Genomic DNA, 16,809 nt, shown 5'->3' on the forward strand with positions numbered 1-16,809 from the left:
TCACACAGAAAGATAAGTATCTTCACAGTCACCCAAGATCCCTCCCCTTGACCCTCAGGGCGACGCCTGTTGTGTCAGAGACACACCGCTTCCCTCTGACACCGACACCACAGAGAAACCCCAAACCGCAGGGAGCTGCGCAGCCTGCTGGGTCCTTGCAACAGGGGGAAGCTGGGCTTGCACCGCCCCCGTGCCCATTGATGGAGGACAGCAGGAACCATCGTACAGGGAAATTTTCCGGGGGAGGCCCTTACTGAGGCACCACCGTATCATTCCTATTCCTGTCCCCGGGGCTGGGCTGAACGGCTGCTGCAGGGACCCGGGTGAGAGAATCCTTGTCCCAGACCCTTGGGGAAAGGGCTCCGTCCAGCCATCCGTCTGTCTTAGGGGGACCAGATGTCCCGATTGTATAGGGGCAGCCCTGATATTTGGGGCTTTGTCTTCTATAGGTGCCCATTACCCCCCACGCCCGTCCTGATCTGCTCCCCCTGATCTGTCCCCCCAGCTCCCTGCAGGTGTGACCACCTCCCTGCTTGTCCCGCGCGGGGTGCCTGAGCCCTGCCTCCCCTGCAGCGCTGGGGTAAGGGGCAGCGCCCGCGACAGCACGAGGCGTTTAAAGAGCCCTGGGGCTCTGCAGAAAGGGCTGGGGAGCGGAGGGGTGTCAGACTCCCTGGAGCCAGGGGGTCTAAGCGTTGCCTGGGGCGTGGCAGGTCGCCGCTGAGGCTGGAGTGGGAGTGTGGCGGTTACATGGGGGTAGAATTTATGCCAGATTGTCTGTGAAGCTGGGGAATTCGTTCTGCCAGTCTATCTAGCCATCCCTTCCTCTGTCCGTGGATCCTAGTACTTCTGTCTGTCTATCACCAACACATCCCTCTATCTCTCCATCCCCAATTCCCCATACACACCTGTCAGTCCCTCTCTCTCTCTCCCACCCCATACACACCCCTCTCTCTCCATACAATCCATCTTGCTATCGTCATACACCCCTCTATATATATGTATCCTCATACATCTCATTGTCCCCCCACACACCTTCTCTTTATATATATCCCCATACACACCCCCACACCTTTTTCTTTTCTTTTCTTTTCTTTTCTTTTCTTTTCTTTTCTTTTCTTTTCTTTTCTTTTCTTTTCTTTTCTCTTTTTCTACCTCTTTCCAAATCTCCATCGCTAGATCTTATTATGCTGGGCTTTCTACACATCCCATCCCAACGTCAGAGTCTAGCTCCTCTGACTTGTGAAATGCAGTTCATTTGAGCCAGGATCAATCATAAGGGACTATAAAGCTGGTAAATTAAATTGAAATGAGTCCCAAGCAGTTTTTTTGGTGGTGAGCAGGGAAACTGGTTGAATATTTATTTACCTGCAGCAAGGGCTAGTCACATAGTGAAAAAATAATGATGGGGCAATAATTTTTTCCACTAATCGATGTGAGCTAAATTAGCCAAATAGTTTTTAGTGAACACTATTCAGCCTGCTCTAATTGCTGTTGTTATTATCACTATTATTTGAATGGGACCCCAATAGTACATGCACACAGCAAAAGAGCTTGCAGTCTAAGGCCTCGTCTACATACAGATTTTGTACTGATGTAACTATTTTGGTTTGTAGTATGATTATTTATACCAAAATAATTATATCCGTACACCCTCTACTATAGAGGCAGTTGTTATACTAGTGTCAAAGTGCTTATTCTGGTAGATCTTGTTCTTCTTCTCATACGGCTTTCGATGGACCTTGATTTCACCTATTTTCTTCCCCACTAGCAGGATTTCCAATCCTTGAATTTGCTGTAATCTCCTGGATGGAGCAAGGGGAAGAGCCATGCATCCTGGATCTCCAGGACTCCCAGGAAAGGGAGATCCAGAAAGGCACCCACATAGGTGAGGAATAAGCGACACCAGCTCAGAGACTGTCTAGGAGTGAAGGGAAAAGCTGGGATCCCAGCAAAGCCACTGGGTGCACCCCTCCTACCCTGGTTCTCTTCTCTCACCTCATCTCATCATCCAAGGAGCTATCCTATCCTCCTGGCAGGTGTCAATCACAGTGTAGGCCCCTGTATATTACTTTGCCGTGGCATCCACACATTAACACAAAATCACGTTTCAGATTCTAATTTTTTTCGCTCTTATGGTTGCAAAGAAAATCTTAAAACCAAAAAATTGATATATTGATGCAGCAATGTCTGCCCGCACCTGCCGACGGTGTGAAACAACTGTGTGTTTGTCCCATTCATTCCAAAGGAGTGTTGACTCTGAAACCTGATGACCATTTAAATATTCAGACTGTTTACCATTTCACTGCTAATCGTTTTAACAGAAACAGCCAGACAGTGTTCTTATTCCACTAAACCTGACTCCCCAAAAGCCACAGTTGCCTTTACCCACCTACTGTAACCTGCAGTCTTGCTTCCCACCCTGAAAAAAATGGAATGAAATAATCAATAGGCAGGATTAAATTATTTCTTTTTCATAGTTAATGCATTTAAAAAAAACAACAACTCCTTTTAAAGTGAATTAATTAAGAAAATAAATAATACATTTTCCATGCACTGGACCACATGGAGAAGCCTGAGCAGGGCTGAGCGGTTTTCCCTGGGATTGGTGGCAAAAGCAGGGGCCAGGGCCTAGCTTTGTGTGTGTGTGAGAGAGGCGGAAAGCCAACTGGCAGGGAGAGAAGCAGTTATGTGCATGACCGTGAGGGAGCAGAGCTCCTTGCACACAGAATGGTCTGAAGGGGCAGACTTGGAAGTATTGAGCAAGGAAACTGCCCATTGTTGTTTGTTTCTACTGTGTTCAGGGAAACAAGACTTTGTGTGTATTCTTTGTAAACAAACTGGATTGAACCAAAGAATATACCTGATTCATATGATCAATTTCTTTTCCTAATGGAAACAACCTGGCAAAGCCTTGAATAGTGTCTCTCTGGTCGGTCTGGTTTTCACGCCGATGTGAAAGGTGGGCTAGATTTTCCAGGGAAGAAACTGAGTTGTATTCCTCTTGAACCAAGATAAAACCAGATAATGGAGGTGCTAGCAGACATCCAAGATAGCCAGAAGGAACTAAAACAATATCTGGAGGTTTCCCAGAAAGGACCGAGAGATGACCTGCATTCGGAGATTATATCTTTATTGGCATAGCAGCTGCAAAGTGTTCGGGCAGATTTCAAAGCCCAGCTACAAAGCATCCACTCCAGACTGGCAAGACAGATCAATGAGGTGACCAGCAACTGACTATAGTGGACCGAATGATTTTCCAGGAAGTAGAAGAGACCAAGGAAGTTATGGCCAACTTGGAAGATGCTAACAGAGATGAGCTACAGCAAAGGACTTGGGGAGCTAAAAAATCACCTGGAGAAGGAATGTAAAGGGTCACAGACCACAGTGGAAGTCAACTATGTGGATGAAGAATCAGGCCAGACAGAGAACGTGGGTAAGGCCAAACATTTGTAACCCTCAGGGGTTCGGGGGCAGTTTGGATTGTCTGTCCCAGCTGAACTAACATGAAAAGCTCCCTGGAAGGCTTATTTGGCTCAGTTTAACATCTTAGTTCAAATGAACAGCTGAGGTAATGAACAGAGAGGGGGGTCTCTAGCAGCCAACTTGAGTGGTCCAGTTCTGATGGTGCTGCAGAAAAGAAATTGAGTTATCCAGATTTGGTACAAGCCCTTGGCATGCAGTTTGGGGCTAGTCACTGATCTGAGCTAGCCAAGGCATAGTTAAGGGCTAGAAGAAGAGGGAAAGAAGAGACCACCTGAGCTGGCAGACGACTTGCGGAGGAGAATTGTGTTCCTGGCTTACCCAGATACCAGCGAGGCCTTCAATGGACCAATTAATAGATGCTCAGCTGAAGTAGCATTTGCAGATCAAGATCAGCAAAAGGAGGCCAAGGACGCTTGGAGATGCCGTGGAATTTGCCTCAGAACTTGAATCTTTCCTTGCAGCAGCCTGCCAGTTCAGAAAGCAGTCGTTAGCGAGGAAGATGGAAGCTGATTGCCGTGAGCTTTGTAAATTCAGCTCTGTGTCTAACGTGCCTGGTGGAAAAGGAGATTCTAATCTGGCTCATCACATATTTGAATGATTGGAAAAAACTTTTCAATTCAGTTTGTAAACCAATGGAAATGGGTAATGATGCAAAAAATTAAGGGTGGCAGTTCATTTAAATGCTGGTACTGTGAAAAGAATTAGCCATGAAAAGAATTGTTATAAATGTAATGCAAGCCAGAACACAGCATCGCGCTGAAAGTCCCTCATCCAGACTGGGAAACAGGCAAAGCACCAAGATGAAGGGGCAAAGCTTGGATCTACAAGGATCAACCCCACAGATTTTGTTTAGATCTGGGAATTAAATAACAATAATGGACGTATGAATATGTAATAGCATCCTATTATATAGTCATACTCGTATTATTGTTGTTTAACTGCCCAGGATCCTATTACATATTCATGATCATATGGAATAATGGACATTGGCTCAAAGATAACAGTTATTAAGCCACACATGTTACGGAATAGAGGATCCAAAACTGAACCACCTAAATAGTTGCAAATGGAGACAGTTACTGGGGAATATGTACCCGTCCAAAAGCGGGGAAAATTGGATTGGAACGCTGGACCTCTGGAATTTAAGTAAGAAGTGGATAGCCAATAAAGTGGATGACCTGACAGCTGATCTGAATTTCATTATGGCTGATTACTATAATAAATACCAGGAAAGCTGTCTCACAAATTCATTCTGTGGGAATTCCCTTGCAAGATCTGGCCCAGATGAAGCAAATGGTTTGTAAGCAACTGGTTTGCAGTGAGCAAACTGTCCAACCTTTCAGGGGTGAAGACCCTAATAACAACTACATACTGTGGTAGCTTTCCAGCAAGGGAATTTGGAAAGTGATGAGGACTGCTCTGAGACCCAGGGGGAATTCTAGCAGCTAAAGTTCTTGGGGATCTGAAGCAGGAATGTATCCTTGTTCATTTCCAGACTGTTTCAGACAAACAGCAAATATTTTAAAAAAGGGACTTGAAGTAACAATATGAGAACCTGTAGAGCGAGTAAATGCTGATACAGGAGAAACTATAGAGGAGAAAGGGGTAGAGATGAGCTCCCAGAGTTTCTATTAAACTTGTTCCAGTGCAGTGCTGTACAAATAAATGAGCAGCAGCAGAACAGTCTAAGACTTTCTGGTTAGGAATTAAATTGTTCTCCTGATTCTTCAGAGATATAGATTGCATTGCACTGGTCCAGCACAAGACTGACACTGGGGTAAGCCAGCCCATTTAACAGCCACCTCACCATTTACCAATAGCAAAGAGGGAAGAAGCTTTACAAGCCACTGAAGAAATGAGAAAGGAAGACATAATTGAGTCTTTGACCAGTTCTTGGGCCTCACCCATAATGCTGGTTAAGAAAAAAGGCAGCAGCACCAGATTCTGCATGGACTATAGAAAACCACTTTAAATGATTCAGTCAATAGACGATACCCTCGATGCTGTAGCAGGTTCACGCTGGTTTTCCACAATGGCTCTTAAAAGTGAGCATTGGCCAGTGGGAAGTAGGAGTGGAATTCACAGCAGGCCAAGACCTGTGGCAATTTAAAATGATGGCTTTCAGCATCCATCTAGACTGATCTCTGGTAGGATCCTGTCCCAGCCCATCCTTGAGTGACATCGGAGCAGAATCCTTGGTCTGCAGGCATGGAGTTGAGTCCCAGTTCCCGCTCTTATCAACCATGGTTTAATTCTCTTCTTCTCTCGGCAGGTGGCAGGGCGGCAAGCGAGCGCAAAGAGAATCCTCAGCAGGACGTGGAGCCGTGTGGGACGTTCTCGGGACTTGTTCCTGCCTGCCAGAGCCAGGGTGGCCCGGGCAGGCTGCGTGTGAACCCCCCGAAGATGAGGCGTCGCCGGCCTGCCCCCCGTGAGAGGGGCTTCATCAACCTGTTGGGCATCCTGGAGCCCCGGCGCCCGGCAGACAAGCCCTACCGGTGCACGGAGTGCGAGAAGAGCTTCAGCCAGAGCTCGAATCTCATCGAGCACCAGCGGATCCACACGGGCGAGCGCCCCTTCACCTGCAGTGAGTGCGAGAAGAGCTTCAGCCGCAGTTCCACCCTCATCGAGCACCAGCGCACCCACACGGGCGAGAAGCCCTACACCTGCCCCGAGTGCCAGCGCAGCTTCAGCCGCAGCTCCACCCTGACCGAGCACCAGCGCACCCACACCGGGGAGACCCCCTTCCACTGCCCCGAGTGCGGCAAGAGCTTCAGCCGCACCTCCAACCTGGTGAAGCACCTGCGCACCCACACGGGTGAGAAGCCCTATGGCTGCAGGGAGTGTGGCAAGCGTTTCAGCCTCAGCTCCAACCTCATCAAGCACGAGCGCACCCACACCGGTGAGAAGCCCTTTGCCTGCGGGGAGTGCGGCAAGCGCTTCAAGAAGAAGACCCACCTGGTGTCCCACCACCGCACCCACACCGGGGAACGGCCCTACGAGTGCACCGAGTGCGGCAAACGCTTCAGCCAGAGCTCCACCCTCATCGAGCACCAGCGCATTCACACGGGCGAGAAGCCTTTCCGCTGCTCCGACTGTGGGAAATGCTTCTGCGTCAGCTCCAACCTCATCAAGCACCAGCGCATCCACACTGGGGAGAAGCCCTACGGCTGCAGCGCCTGCGGGAAGAGCTTCCGTTACAAGCCCCAGTTCACCCGCCACCAGAAGCTGCACCAGGGCGAGGAGGAGGAGCCGGTGGCGGTCCTCACCCTAGGGCCATGGGCTGCGGCAACCCCACTCATACAGATCACAGAGACGGTTTAAAGTGGGCAAGCTCTCACCCCGCGGATGAGGGGGAGCAGGGGCTCGAGCCAGTGTGTGGCTGATTCTGTTGGGCCAAGTGCAGAGCTGGAATTGACATGTGTTTCTCTAAGCTGGTCGGTCCAACTCTGGTTCCCTTGTAGCTGGAATTTCTCTGATTCCTGTTTTCAGAATACGGGAATTCCTGATGGGCCCTTCTAGATCAGCATTCTCCCCCCACCAACACTCCCTGCCACTCCAGCACAGACCAGCATTGTATTCCCCCACCCGCTTCTCTAGACCAGCCCAATGAGCCCATCTAGCCCTGTATCCCTACCCTCGCTACTCCACATCAGGCTAATGGGCCCATCTAACTTGATACATCCCCTTCCCTACTTCCCCAGATCAGATCAATGGGTTTCTGTAGCCCGGTTTCATCCCCCTCTCCCAGTTGATCAGACTAATGAGCCAATGTAGCAGAGTTTCCCATTCAGCTCCCTGCTGCCCCAGGTCAGGCTGATGGGCCTGTCTAGCCCAATATCCCCCTACTTCCTCCCATGTTGGATCAGACTAACGGGCCCATCTAGCCCAGTATCCCCCATGCCCATCCCTGCTGCACCAGTTCAGACTTATGGTCCATCTAGTCTGGTATCCTACCTCCAAGAATGGCCAATGCTACATGCTGCAAAGAAAATGTTGAATGCACTTCACTGTGCAGTGTACCATGGAGGAGAAAAGCAGTTCCTTCCAGACTGCAACTGGCTCTCGGCTTCCAGGATGGATTATAAGGGTCGAATGCCCTTGACATTTCAGTGTTTATCCTGTCCAGTGTCACTGCAGGTGCTATTCTTATTGCTACAAACATCAAATCCTTTTTTATCAGATTTAGTGAGATACTTGCTTCCATAATATCCTGCTGCAGGGAATTCCACTGGTTAACAATGTCAATTTCTATTACCATTCCCTGGCAATCCAGCAGGGGGAAATCTTGGAAAGCAGGCTAAGACCATTGAAAGGCTGTTGTTTCTTAGGTTTTGACTACACCAACGACTAGTTTGTGGCAAGCCTGCCGCAGACTAGCTGTCTGTGTGGATCCTACTGACATGTATTAACAGTTCCTTAATGCACTTTGATCTAGTCCCATTTTAAAGAAGACGTTCTGCTAACATTTAGTCTGTGGCAAGCTAGTCTGGGATAGATTCACAGCTCAGCTTGCCACAAACTAAATGTTAGTGTAGACAAGCCCTTAAACTGGACAGCAAGCCCTAAAACTGGCAGCTCTGGCTCTTATAAGGTCCAGACAGGTGTCTGAGGCCTATTGCTACTGCAACATGAGCAAGCGTCTAGAAGATCAGCGACCGGGTGGGGGGAAAAGCCCTATGGAATGGACATTCTAATGACATTGCAAGAGGTGGGGAACTTGAGTGGGTAACATGGCCTGAAGCCATCACCATTTGATGGCCTGGGAGCCCCTTGCATGGAATGAGTTGATTGGATCTCAGTCTTGTTCTTATCATGATGGGTGTCTTTGTCATAAGATCACCATTACATTGGCACTAAATAGCTCCTCTGTTGGCAGAAAGGACTGAAAAGGGGCCAAACTCACTGCTTACAAAGCTGCAGGGTGCTAGGCATTGATGCTAGAGGGCAGAAGGAGCATTTCAGATTCATGCTCAGACTGGAATCCTCAGGAGAGGCCAGGAGACCCATTGCTTCTTGTGGGAAATTGGATGGAGTGATTTGTTAGGACCAGTGTCCTCCTGTCTTCTAGACATAGGGGAAATAAACCCTCTTCCTGTCTCTCATGGTTAAACTAGATGACCCCTGTGGTCCCGTCTAACCCTGTGGTTCTATGATTCTCTGTTTATGAACAAACCCCGCCTCAGACACCTGCCAAGAAGGAGCAAGTAGAAAGCTTTTTGCCTGAACACTGCATTGGTTCTTTGTCCCACCAGGCTAAGAACATTGGACAGAGGATGCTTATGCTGTGTGAGAGCCAAGGGAGACTGAACTGTGGAGAAATGGATTTGATCGGGACAGATGTCTCTCTACTTTTTTTTTTTCTTTCAACTGTAAAGTTTGAGAATTAATCTCTCTTTGAAGGGGAGGAAGGGTTGAAGTAGGGAGTGCCTGAATGTTGGGGTCACCTAATGGCTCTCTTAAGTGACTGCAGAATCTTAGCCGCCTTCTAGATCTTCGGCCTCTACATCACTAATTCAAATCAGCCTAGGACAGTTGTAATTAGCATTCCGGTGACCCTGGTATGAAACATGTTTGTTGAGCCTCAATCCGCTTCCCGGTTGGTGAACATCCACAGCTCTTAATCATCAGAACTAATCCTCAGCCCCAGTAGAAAGTCTGAGGACTGAATGCACCACAGGGACTGACTCCCACTTCTCCCCTCCTCCTCCTCCCCCCCCCCTCCACTCCAGAAACATCCCTTCAAGGCAGGGCTGAGTTGGAGGCTCGTGCCACTACATCCTTGGCTGCACCTGTTTTCAGGATTCAGTCTCCTGGGCAGGGTGAGGCACAGTGGGAGGGGTACAGGGTGTGTGTGTATTGGGCAAACTCCCTTTCACACTTCCAAGGCTGCTCTGAAGGTGCACAGAGAATCTAGTGTCTCAGGGCACCTTTCCCTGGGACTAAATTCACACCCAAATATAAATTCAAGATTATTTTGAATAAAGCAAAATGTAAACTATGGGAATAATTCAAAAAGGTCGCTCCTGACAGGCATGTGTAGCCCTGTGATTCCGTAGTGATGATCACAGTGGTAGCTAGACAGATAGAGAGACAGGAGGTGAGTTGGTGTAGGGCTTTACTGTATATGGTTGCAATCCCTTGTATTAAGCAGGATTGCTATATTAGACTTCATGATTATAAAGACAGTGTTATTAGGCGCTTGATTGTGGTGTTACATTGCCATATAAACTAGTTCTGTGTTTTTACAGATGCAGAAGAACAGCCCTCCATTAAGATAATGTTAGCACTGAGATGTTAATACTCACACAAAAAAAGCCAGGTTGAAATTCAAAGCAAAGCTTTTGATCCTGAGTGTTAACTCTACTCCTTACACATAGATGCTACAATAGGGTCCTTCTGTTACCATGATTGAAAAGAGGGGTGGTCTGAGCAGAGGACTGGATATCACAATTCCTGGGTTCTGTTCCCAGCTTTGTGAGAGGAGTGTGATCTAGTGGTTGTAAGAGGGAGTGGGGGGGGACTGGAAATCAGGATCCCTGAATTCTATTCCCAGCTTTTGGAGGGGGGTAGTGTCTAGAGTTGGAAGGGTGGGAGCAAGAGAGGAGATGGGAATTCAGGACCCCTAGATGCTGGTGATTAATGCTAGGTGTTACCGGGTCAAGATTCCTATGCTGTATTTCCAGATCTGCTACTGACTTGCAGCGTGATCTCAGAGGACTTATCTAAACTGCGTTATTCCTGATTTACACTCATATAAGTAAGAGCAGAATCAGACACGGACACCTTGAGATTTGATCCATGCAATGCACAGTTCTTTATATTTCATTCTCAAAAAACAGGAACATCCAGTTCCTTACTAAATATTCTGGGTAGTACAGTCCAACAAGCATTTCCTCAACTAAAGAGTACTGTAAATAGATCAACAATTAGACAACATTCAAAACACTACATGGACAAATTGCTACATTACTTAGGGTCCATAGGCAGTGACACAAATTGCAACCTCTGATATTAAAGTGGGGAAAAGTTGCATATACACTGTGGTATAGATCTAGCACATACTATCATTTAGCAGAGTGCCATGGGAAATGACCCAGTGTTGAGTGATTATGTAATAAAGGATCATATTGTTTAATTTGATAATAGAGAGTTCTTACCTGACCACATCAGTCTGGGTCATCCTGTCCAGTTCTGCTGTGTAAATTTAAATGTAACAGATTTCCTTTTTGTGACTTTAAATGTAAGCTACACTGACTTCTTGTCAGCCAGCCAAATTGCACATGCAGTACTGTCAACCCTGAGTTCAAAGTCCATGAATCAGTGTCCTCCTTCCCCCTGTCCCACAAAAAAATGATAGGCTTAAAATTCATGACTTTTTTTTTAAATGAGAAATGTGTGGTTCTTTTTCTTTGCTTTCTTTAAGCTTTTAGAGGTCATCTTTTCAAGCTTTTCTCTGTAACCACAAGGGCTAGAAACTTATTTTTTGGACTGAAACCTGAGATTTTCACATAATCAGATGAGTTCAGGAGTTGGGATGCTGAGAAAAACAACAAATATTGTGAGACGTGTGATAAAATCTCAAAAGATGACAACACTACATACTTGAAACGTCAGCTATATAAATCTAAGACCAATCTAACTCCCAAATCACTTGAGATGCTTATAGTAATAACACAGGAGATTTAGCTTTAACTGTCAATACTACTAGGTCTTCTAATCTCTGTGCCTGAGCCACTGGAGGACATTCATGTCTGATATGTTCTTGAATTGATTCATTAAACAAATATTACTGGCTTTGCTTTGCTTTTCTTTTTTTAGCAAACAAAACATAGATTCTCTGCTGTTGTGTCTCTGGTTTTGTACTGACCCTATTCCTGCTTAACGGCTCGTGTTTTCTTTCTTTCGCATTGTAAAACATCAATAGACTGTCACTGAAAATAAATGTGAAAGTCCCTGAAACGTCAGCTTCGTCTTGCAGTGTGTTGTATAAGTGACACACTCTGGGAGGGGAGTGGTGCCTAGTGATTTGAGCTGGGGTAGGCCTGGGAGTCAGGAGTCCTAGATTGTGTTCTCAGCTCTGGGAAGGGGATGGGGTCTGGTGGGTTGGAGAAGGGGGGTCTGGGAGGCAGGACTCCTGGGTTCTCTCCCTGGCTCTGGGAGGGGAGTGGGGTTTAAGGAAAGGGGCTAGGATACATGGGTTCTCCTGCCAGCTGTGGGAGATGGTGGGCAGGAGGAGGGGGGGTAAGAGAGCAGTGCACACTGGGATACTAAATGACCATGGGGCAGTCTTTTATTAACAACAGCGGATCCTGCAGGAACCAGAACACTGAGGATTTATAGGCCTGTTTGTCTCCTTTGGTCTCCTAGCAACAGGAACGCCCCCTCCCTTTCCCTTTATCACGTGACCCCGGGGCTATTATGACATCATCACTGGGTTCCCCCTAGTCTGGAATGCTGCTGGGCTGAAAGAAAACCGATGGATTCTGCTGTGTGAGGTGCCTGGGCTGGAGCCTTGTCTCGCCTGCTGAGAGCAGGATTCCCCGCTCCAGGCCCCGGCACTGATCTCCCAGATGGAGCACGGGGATGAGCGGTGTGGCCCGGCTCTGCGGGGCTCTGAGCAAACGGAGATCCCAGGTGATGGATCAGTGACACCAGTGCAGAGAATGTCCGGGGGAGAAGGGAAAAGCTGGGACCCCAGCAAAGCTTCCATGATCCGTCCCCCCTTTCGTCTGGCTCAGGTGCCCTGTCCTTGTGGTAGGCTCCCACCTGTCCTGAGGAATCCCCTTCCCGGTCCCTCAAGGGCTCAGATGGGAGGTTGGGGCAAAACCAGCCTTTCCTTTTCCCTCTGAGGAAAGGTCTCTGAGGGATTCGGTTCCTATTGATCAGGTTGTTTTACCCCTTTGCCACCCTTTCTCCTTGGTGCAGGGAAGGAATTCCATTCCCCAGCCATTGAGCAGGACCCCCTTGGGCTAAGTGCTCTATGTTATTAGGTGTGTTACCGTGGCATCTATGAGTCCAGTCATGGATCAAGATCCTGCTGTGCTAGGGGCTGTACATTTTTATTAGCTATATTATGCTAGTCCTAGGAGCCCAGTCATGGCCCAGGCCCCCATTGTGCCAGGCACAGCATATTACATATTAGGTGTATTACAGTAGTGCCCAGGAGTTGTAGAGAGACAAAGCAAAAAGAGAGTCCCTGCCCCAAAGAGCTGACAAGCCAAGTGCTTTGCAGGCATGCGGACTACATAATCACAGCGGTCCCTTCCATCCTGATAATCTGTGGATTCGTCTTCCCCTGGCAGGTGATGGGACCACAAGTAAAGCAGAGCCACATGGGACGTGCCCCAAGATCTGCATCGCGGAGCACCAGCAGAGAGACTCTCCAAGGAGGAGACGGATTAAACACACATGCTCCGAGACGGGCTTCATCAACCTGCTGGGCATCCTGGAACCTCCCCGCCCTGCTGCCCGGCAGCCGGCGGCCAAGCCCTACCGGTGCATGGAGTGCGAGAAGAGCTTCGGCCAGAGCTCGGTGCTGATCGAGCACATGCGGATCCACACGGGCGAGCGTCCCTTCGTCTGCGGCCAGTGCGGCAAGCGCTTCAGCCAGAGCTCCACCCTGCTGGGCCACCAGCGCACCCACACGGGTGAGAAGCCTTTCACCTGCCCCGAGTGCCAGCGCAGCTTCAGCCGCAGCTCCGCCCTGACCGAGCACCAGCGCACCCACACCGGGGAGACTCCGTTCCACTGCCCTGAGTGTGGCAAGAGCTTCAGCCGCACCTCCAACCTGGTGAAGCACCTGCGCACCCACACGGGCGAGAAGCCCTACGGCTGCAGGGAGTGCGGCAAGCGCTTCAGCCTCAGCTCCAACCTCATCAAGCATGAGCGCACTCACACCGGCGAGAAGCCCTTTGCCTGTGGGGAGTGCGGCAAGCGCTTCAAGAAGAAGACCCACCTGGTGTCCCACCACCGCACCCACACCGGGGAGCGGCCCTACGAGTGCACCGAGTGTGGCAAACGCTTCAGCCAGAGCTCCACCCTCATCGAGCACCAGCGCATCCACACGGGCGAGAAGCCTTTCCGCTGCTCCGACTGTGGGCGCGGCTTCTACGTCAACTCCAAGCTGGTCAAACACCGGCGCATCCACACTGGGGAGAAGCCCTACGGCTGCAGCACCTGTGGGAAGAGCTTCCGCTACAAGCAGCAGTTCACCCGCCACCAGCAGCTGCACCAGGGTGAGGAGCCGGTGGCGGTCCTGACCCTGGGCGAGGTCAATGTCCTCCTGTCTTAGAGCCTGGGAATTCCTTATCTAGATTTCCTGCAGCTCCAGGGGTGGGGTCTAGTGGTTGGGGGGGGGAGGCTGAGAGTCAGGACTTCTGTGTTCTATCCCTGGCTCTGGAAGGGGAGTGGGATCTAGTAGTTAGAGTAGATGGGGTCAGGACTACTGGGTTCTCTTCCTGGATCTGGGAGGGGATTGGGTCTGGGGGGAGAGCAGAGGGGCTGGCGGTCAAGATTCCTGAGTTCTATCCCCAGCTCTGGAAAGGGAGTGGGATTGAGTAGTGTAGAGCAGGGAGGGTGGCAGTGGGGACTCTTGGGTTCTATTCCTGGCTTTGAGGGGGGAGTGGGGTCTAGTGGGTAGAGCCAGGAGTTGGGACTCATGAGATCTGTTCCCAACTCTGATGGGAAGGTGTGTGGGGGAACGAGGTTGGGAGTATCTGCAAACTGAAGTTATGGTGTGTCCTGGTTTAAGCTACCGGGACATCATGATGGCTAACCTCCTGGTTAGTGGTTCAAATGTAGCCAAGGCAAGGTGCTTCCAGCCTGAGAGACCCTAATGTCTTTGAACCTTTTCCAAAGCAGGACTGCCCTGGGATGCCCCTCCCATCAAGGGCAGGGCGGTCACAAACCTGTTCATCACACCCCTGGTGGGATCAGAGCTCCCAGGCTGGGAGCCTACACATTAGTTATTGTTGCACGAGATGGAAGATCTTTAGAGTAAGCGTCACTTATTACAGTTGAGAGCCCTTCCATCATAGAGACTAACAAACTCCAGACTGAACAGTTACAAAGGCAGTGTTCTTGGCTGTGTTATATTTGTTTGTATGCGCTAATTGTATGTTTGTATATTGGTAAAATGCCAGCCCTTCACTGATTGGGTGCTAAGGCTGAGATTTAGAAGCATCACAGTAGTTGCAGGGGAGGTGGGGGGGGGGGGGAATTAAAGTCTAAACCCGAGTATTAACCTCATTGCATCAAGTCATTATAACAGGGCCCATCCATTGCTGCCTTACCTCACCTGTCTGGAACGACAAGCAGCTAACCCTGAACACATTGGTGTCCGTTTATTAGGCTTGGGTTCTCAGTACTACCATTTACGGCTGTGGAAGCTGGGTCACGTACTCCAAGCAGGAGTGGAGATGGAACAGCTTCCACCTTCGCTGTCTCAGAAAAATCCTTGGAGTCACTTAGGACCAAGGAATCCTGACAACGAGATCTTTGAGAGAACCAGCCTGCAGTCTATGCAGACTATGCTGGACGCTCAGAGGCTTCGCTGGCTGGGACCCATGGCCGTATGTCTCAAGATCGTCTGCTGATGGCTGTTCTCAGTGGCCAACTCCAAAAACTACCTGCAATGCAGAGGAAGGCCAAAGCTCCGATACAGCAACAAGGTCAAGCAAGGTCTCAAGAATTCAGCATCCCCGCTGACAACTGGGAGAGCCCTGCACACAATCTCTCAGTCTGGAGAGAGCCCAGGCTGAGGCCTGCAGGCGAGTCAGGAAGCAGAGTGTGCTCCAACCTCCATCTGGCAAGTGGACCTGTAGCCACTGTGGGAAGGTCTGCCACTCATGCATTGGGGTCTTCTCCCACACTACTGCCAAGCACCATTGACTGACTGACTTTGTCGGGTTTCCTTTCATCTGTCAGGATGTTGGGTGTCCATATCCATTGCAGTAGAAGAGAAGGGGAGTCTAAGGGCTTATCTGCATTGACAAATTGACTGCTATAGCTCCCCATGTGGGTTCTCTATTCTGGGGGAAGAGGTATTTGATTCTAGTGTAGGTGCTCCACTTCAGAAGCTCACTAATTATTCCAGAATAATGTGTCCACATGGGGAGCTTATTCCACATAGATTCTGGTCAATTTCCACATATAGGCAAGCCCTAGAGAGGATTGGGAGCCAGTATTCCTGGTGTCTCTTTTCCTCTAAGGCAGGGGAGTGTGGTCTACTTACAGCAGGAAGGACTGGGAATCAGGATTCCTGGGCTCTGTTCCCAGTGGTGGAGTCTAGTGGTTGAAGCAGGGAGGAGTGGGAGTCAGGACTCCAGCATTCTGTTTCTATCTCTGGTGCTGACTAGAGGGGGCAAGTAATTTCCTAGCTCTCAGTTTCCCCTCTCTTAAATAGGGTGATAACACTACTGACCAGAGATTTTATTAGTTAATATTTATAAGCGCTGTATAAGTATTAGTACTGTAAAAAGACCTACCACTAGAGAGGGCATTCAGTACACTACATGAACGACTTATTAGAGCCCTACAAATCTGGGGATATCCATTTTATATCTACAGATGCGGATATCCACGGATCATTTTTGCGGATCATGGATCGGATGTGGATACAAATGTTGTAACCATGCAGGGCTCTATGAATTATGTTATTTAGGCTCTATAGACAGTAACTCAAATGACTACCTCCTTGCATCTGAGGCTCTGATAGAGAAAAGATGCATATCCCTGGTGTTACATATTGTCTGGTGTTATTTGACTGAGTGCTATGATCAAACGGCCCATTGTTGAGTGGTCGCATAATAAAGGATCACGTTATTTATTCCAGTAATATTGGGCTATAGCCTTGAATTGTCCTAATTCTGTTTTGTGAATTTCAACCCGGTGGGTTTTATTTTGTGAATTTAAATGTAACCCTAATAGATGTTGTAGTCAGTGCCCAAACTACACCTATAGTTTGTTGGCGATATAAATCAGGCGCCTAAAGAAAATGCTTACAATAATACAAGAGATTCACTTTAGCTGTCAATACTAGTGGTTCTGATATATCATTTGCTGGTCCACAGATAGAAGGCAAACATTTTATACATGTACGTGAGTCATGATGTTGGAATAAAGTTTTACTGTGTCATGTTTCGAGGGGGAAGGAACCTAGAGTCTCTCCGCCCTAACTGTGGGTGTCCTATGTTGACTGTACTCCTGGTTAACTGATAACGTTTTCCTTGATGTAAAACCTCAATAAATCACATATATTTCAAAATCCTGATAATGTCTGGTCAGATTGGCAGTGCATTTTATAGGCATTCTGGGCGGGAAAGGGGC

The 16,809-nt window shown here is 48.7% G+C and overlaps 1 protein-coding gene across 1 annotated transcript; it reads left to right on the forward strand.

Moving 5' to 3' along the window:
• Window positions 1-243: 243 nt before the first annotated feature.
• Window positions 244-16,709, forward strand: LOC137141236 (zinc finger protein 271-like). The gene is made up of 5 exons (XM_067530067.1): window positions 244-323; window positions 1,772-1,885; window positions 5,756-6,735; window positions 12,959-13,718; window positions 14,833-16,709. Exons 2-5 carry the CDS (start codon window positions 1,807-1,809, stop codon window positions 15,075-15,077), a joined length of 2,064 nt encoding a protein of 687 aa, XP_067386168.1. The 5' UTR covers window positions 244-323; window positions 1,772-1,806; the 3' UTR covers window positions 15,078-16,709.
• Window positions 16,710-16,809: the final 100 nt, after the last annotated feature.

The sequence above is a fragment of the Emydura macquarii genome, unplaced genomic scaffold, assembly GCF_026122565.2.
Source record: "Emydura macquarii macquarii isolate MOO-44397 ecotype Brisbane River unplaced genomic scaffold, CSIRO-AGI_Emac_v2 contig_3020, whole genome shotgun sequence".
Lineage (NCBI taxonomy): Eukaryota > Metazoa > Chordata > Testudines > Chelidae > Emydura > Emydura macquarii.

Bases quoted from the DNA above. Each gene is read 5' to 3' on its own strand.
- LOC137141236 (XM_067530067.1), top strand. From the start codon at position 1,807: ATGGAGCAAGGGGAAGAGCCATGCATCCTGGATCTCCAGGACTCCCAG. The intron at 1,886-5,755 runs GTGAGGAATAAG...TTCTCTCGGCAG, and splicing joins CCAGAAAGGCACCCACATAG to GTGGCAGGGCGGCAAGCGAG. The intron at 6,736-12,958 runs GTGGCGGTCCTC...GCTGCCCGGCAG, and splicing joins AGGGCGAGGAGGAGGAGCCG to CCGGCGGCCAAGCCCTACCG.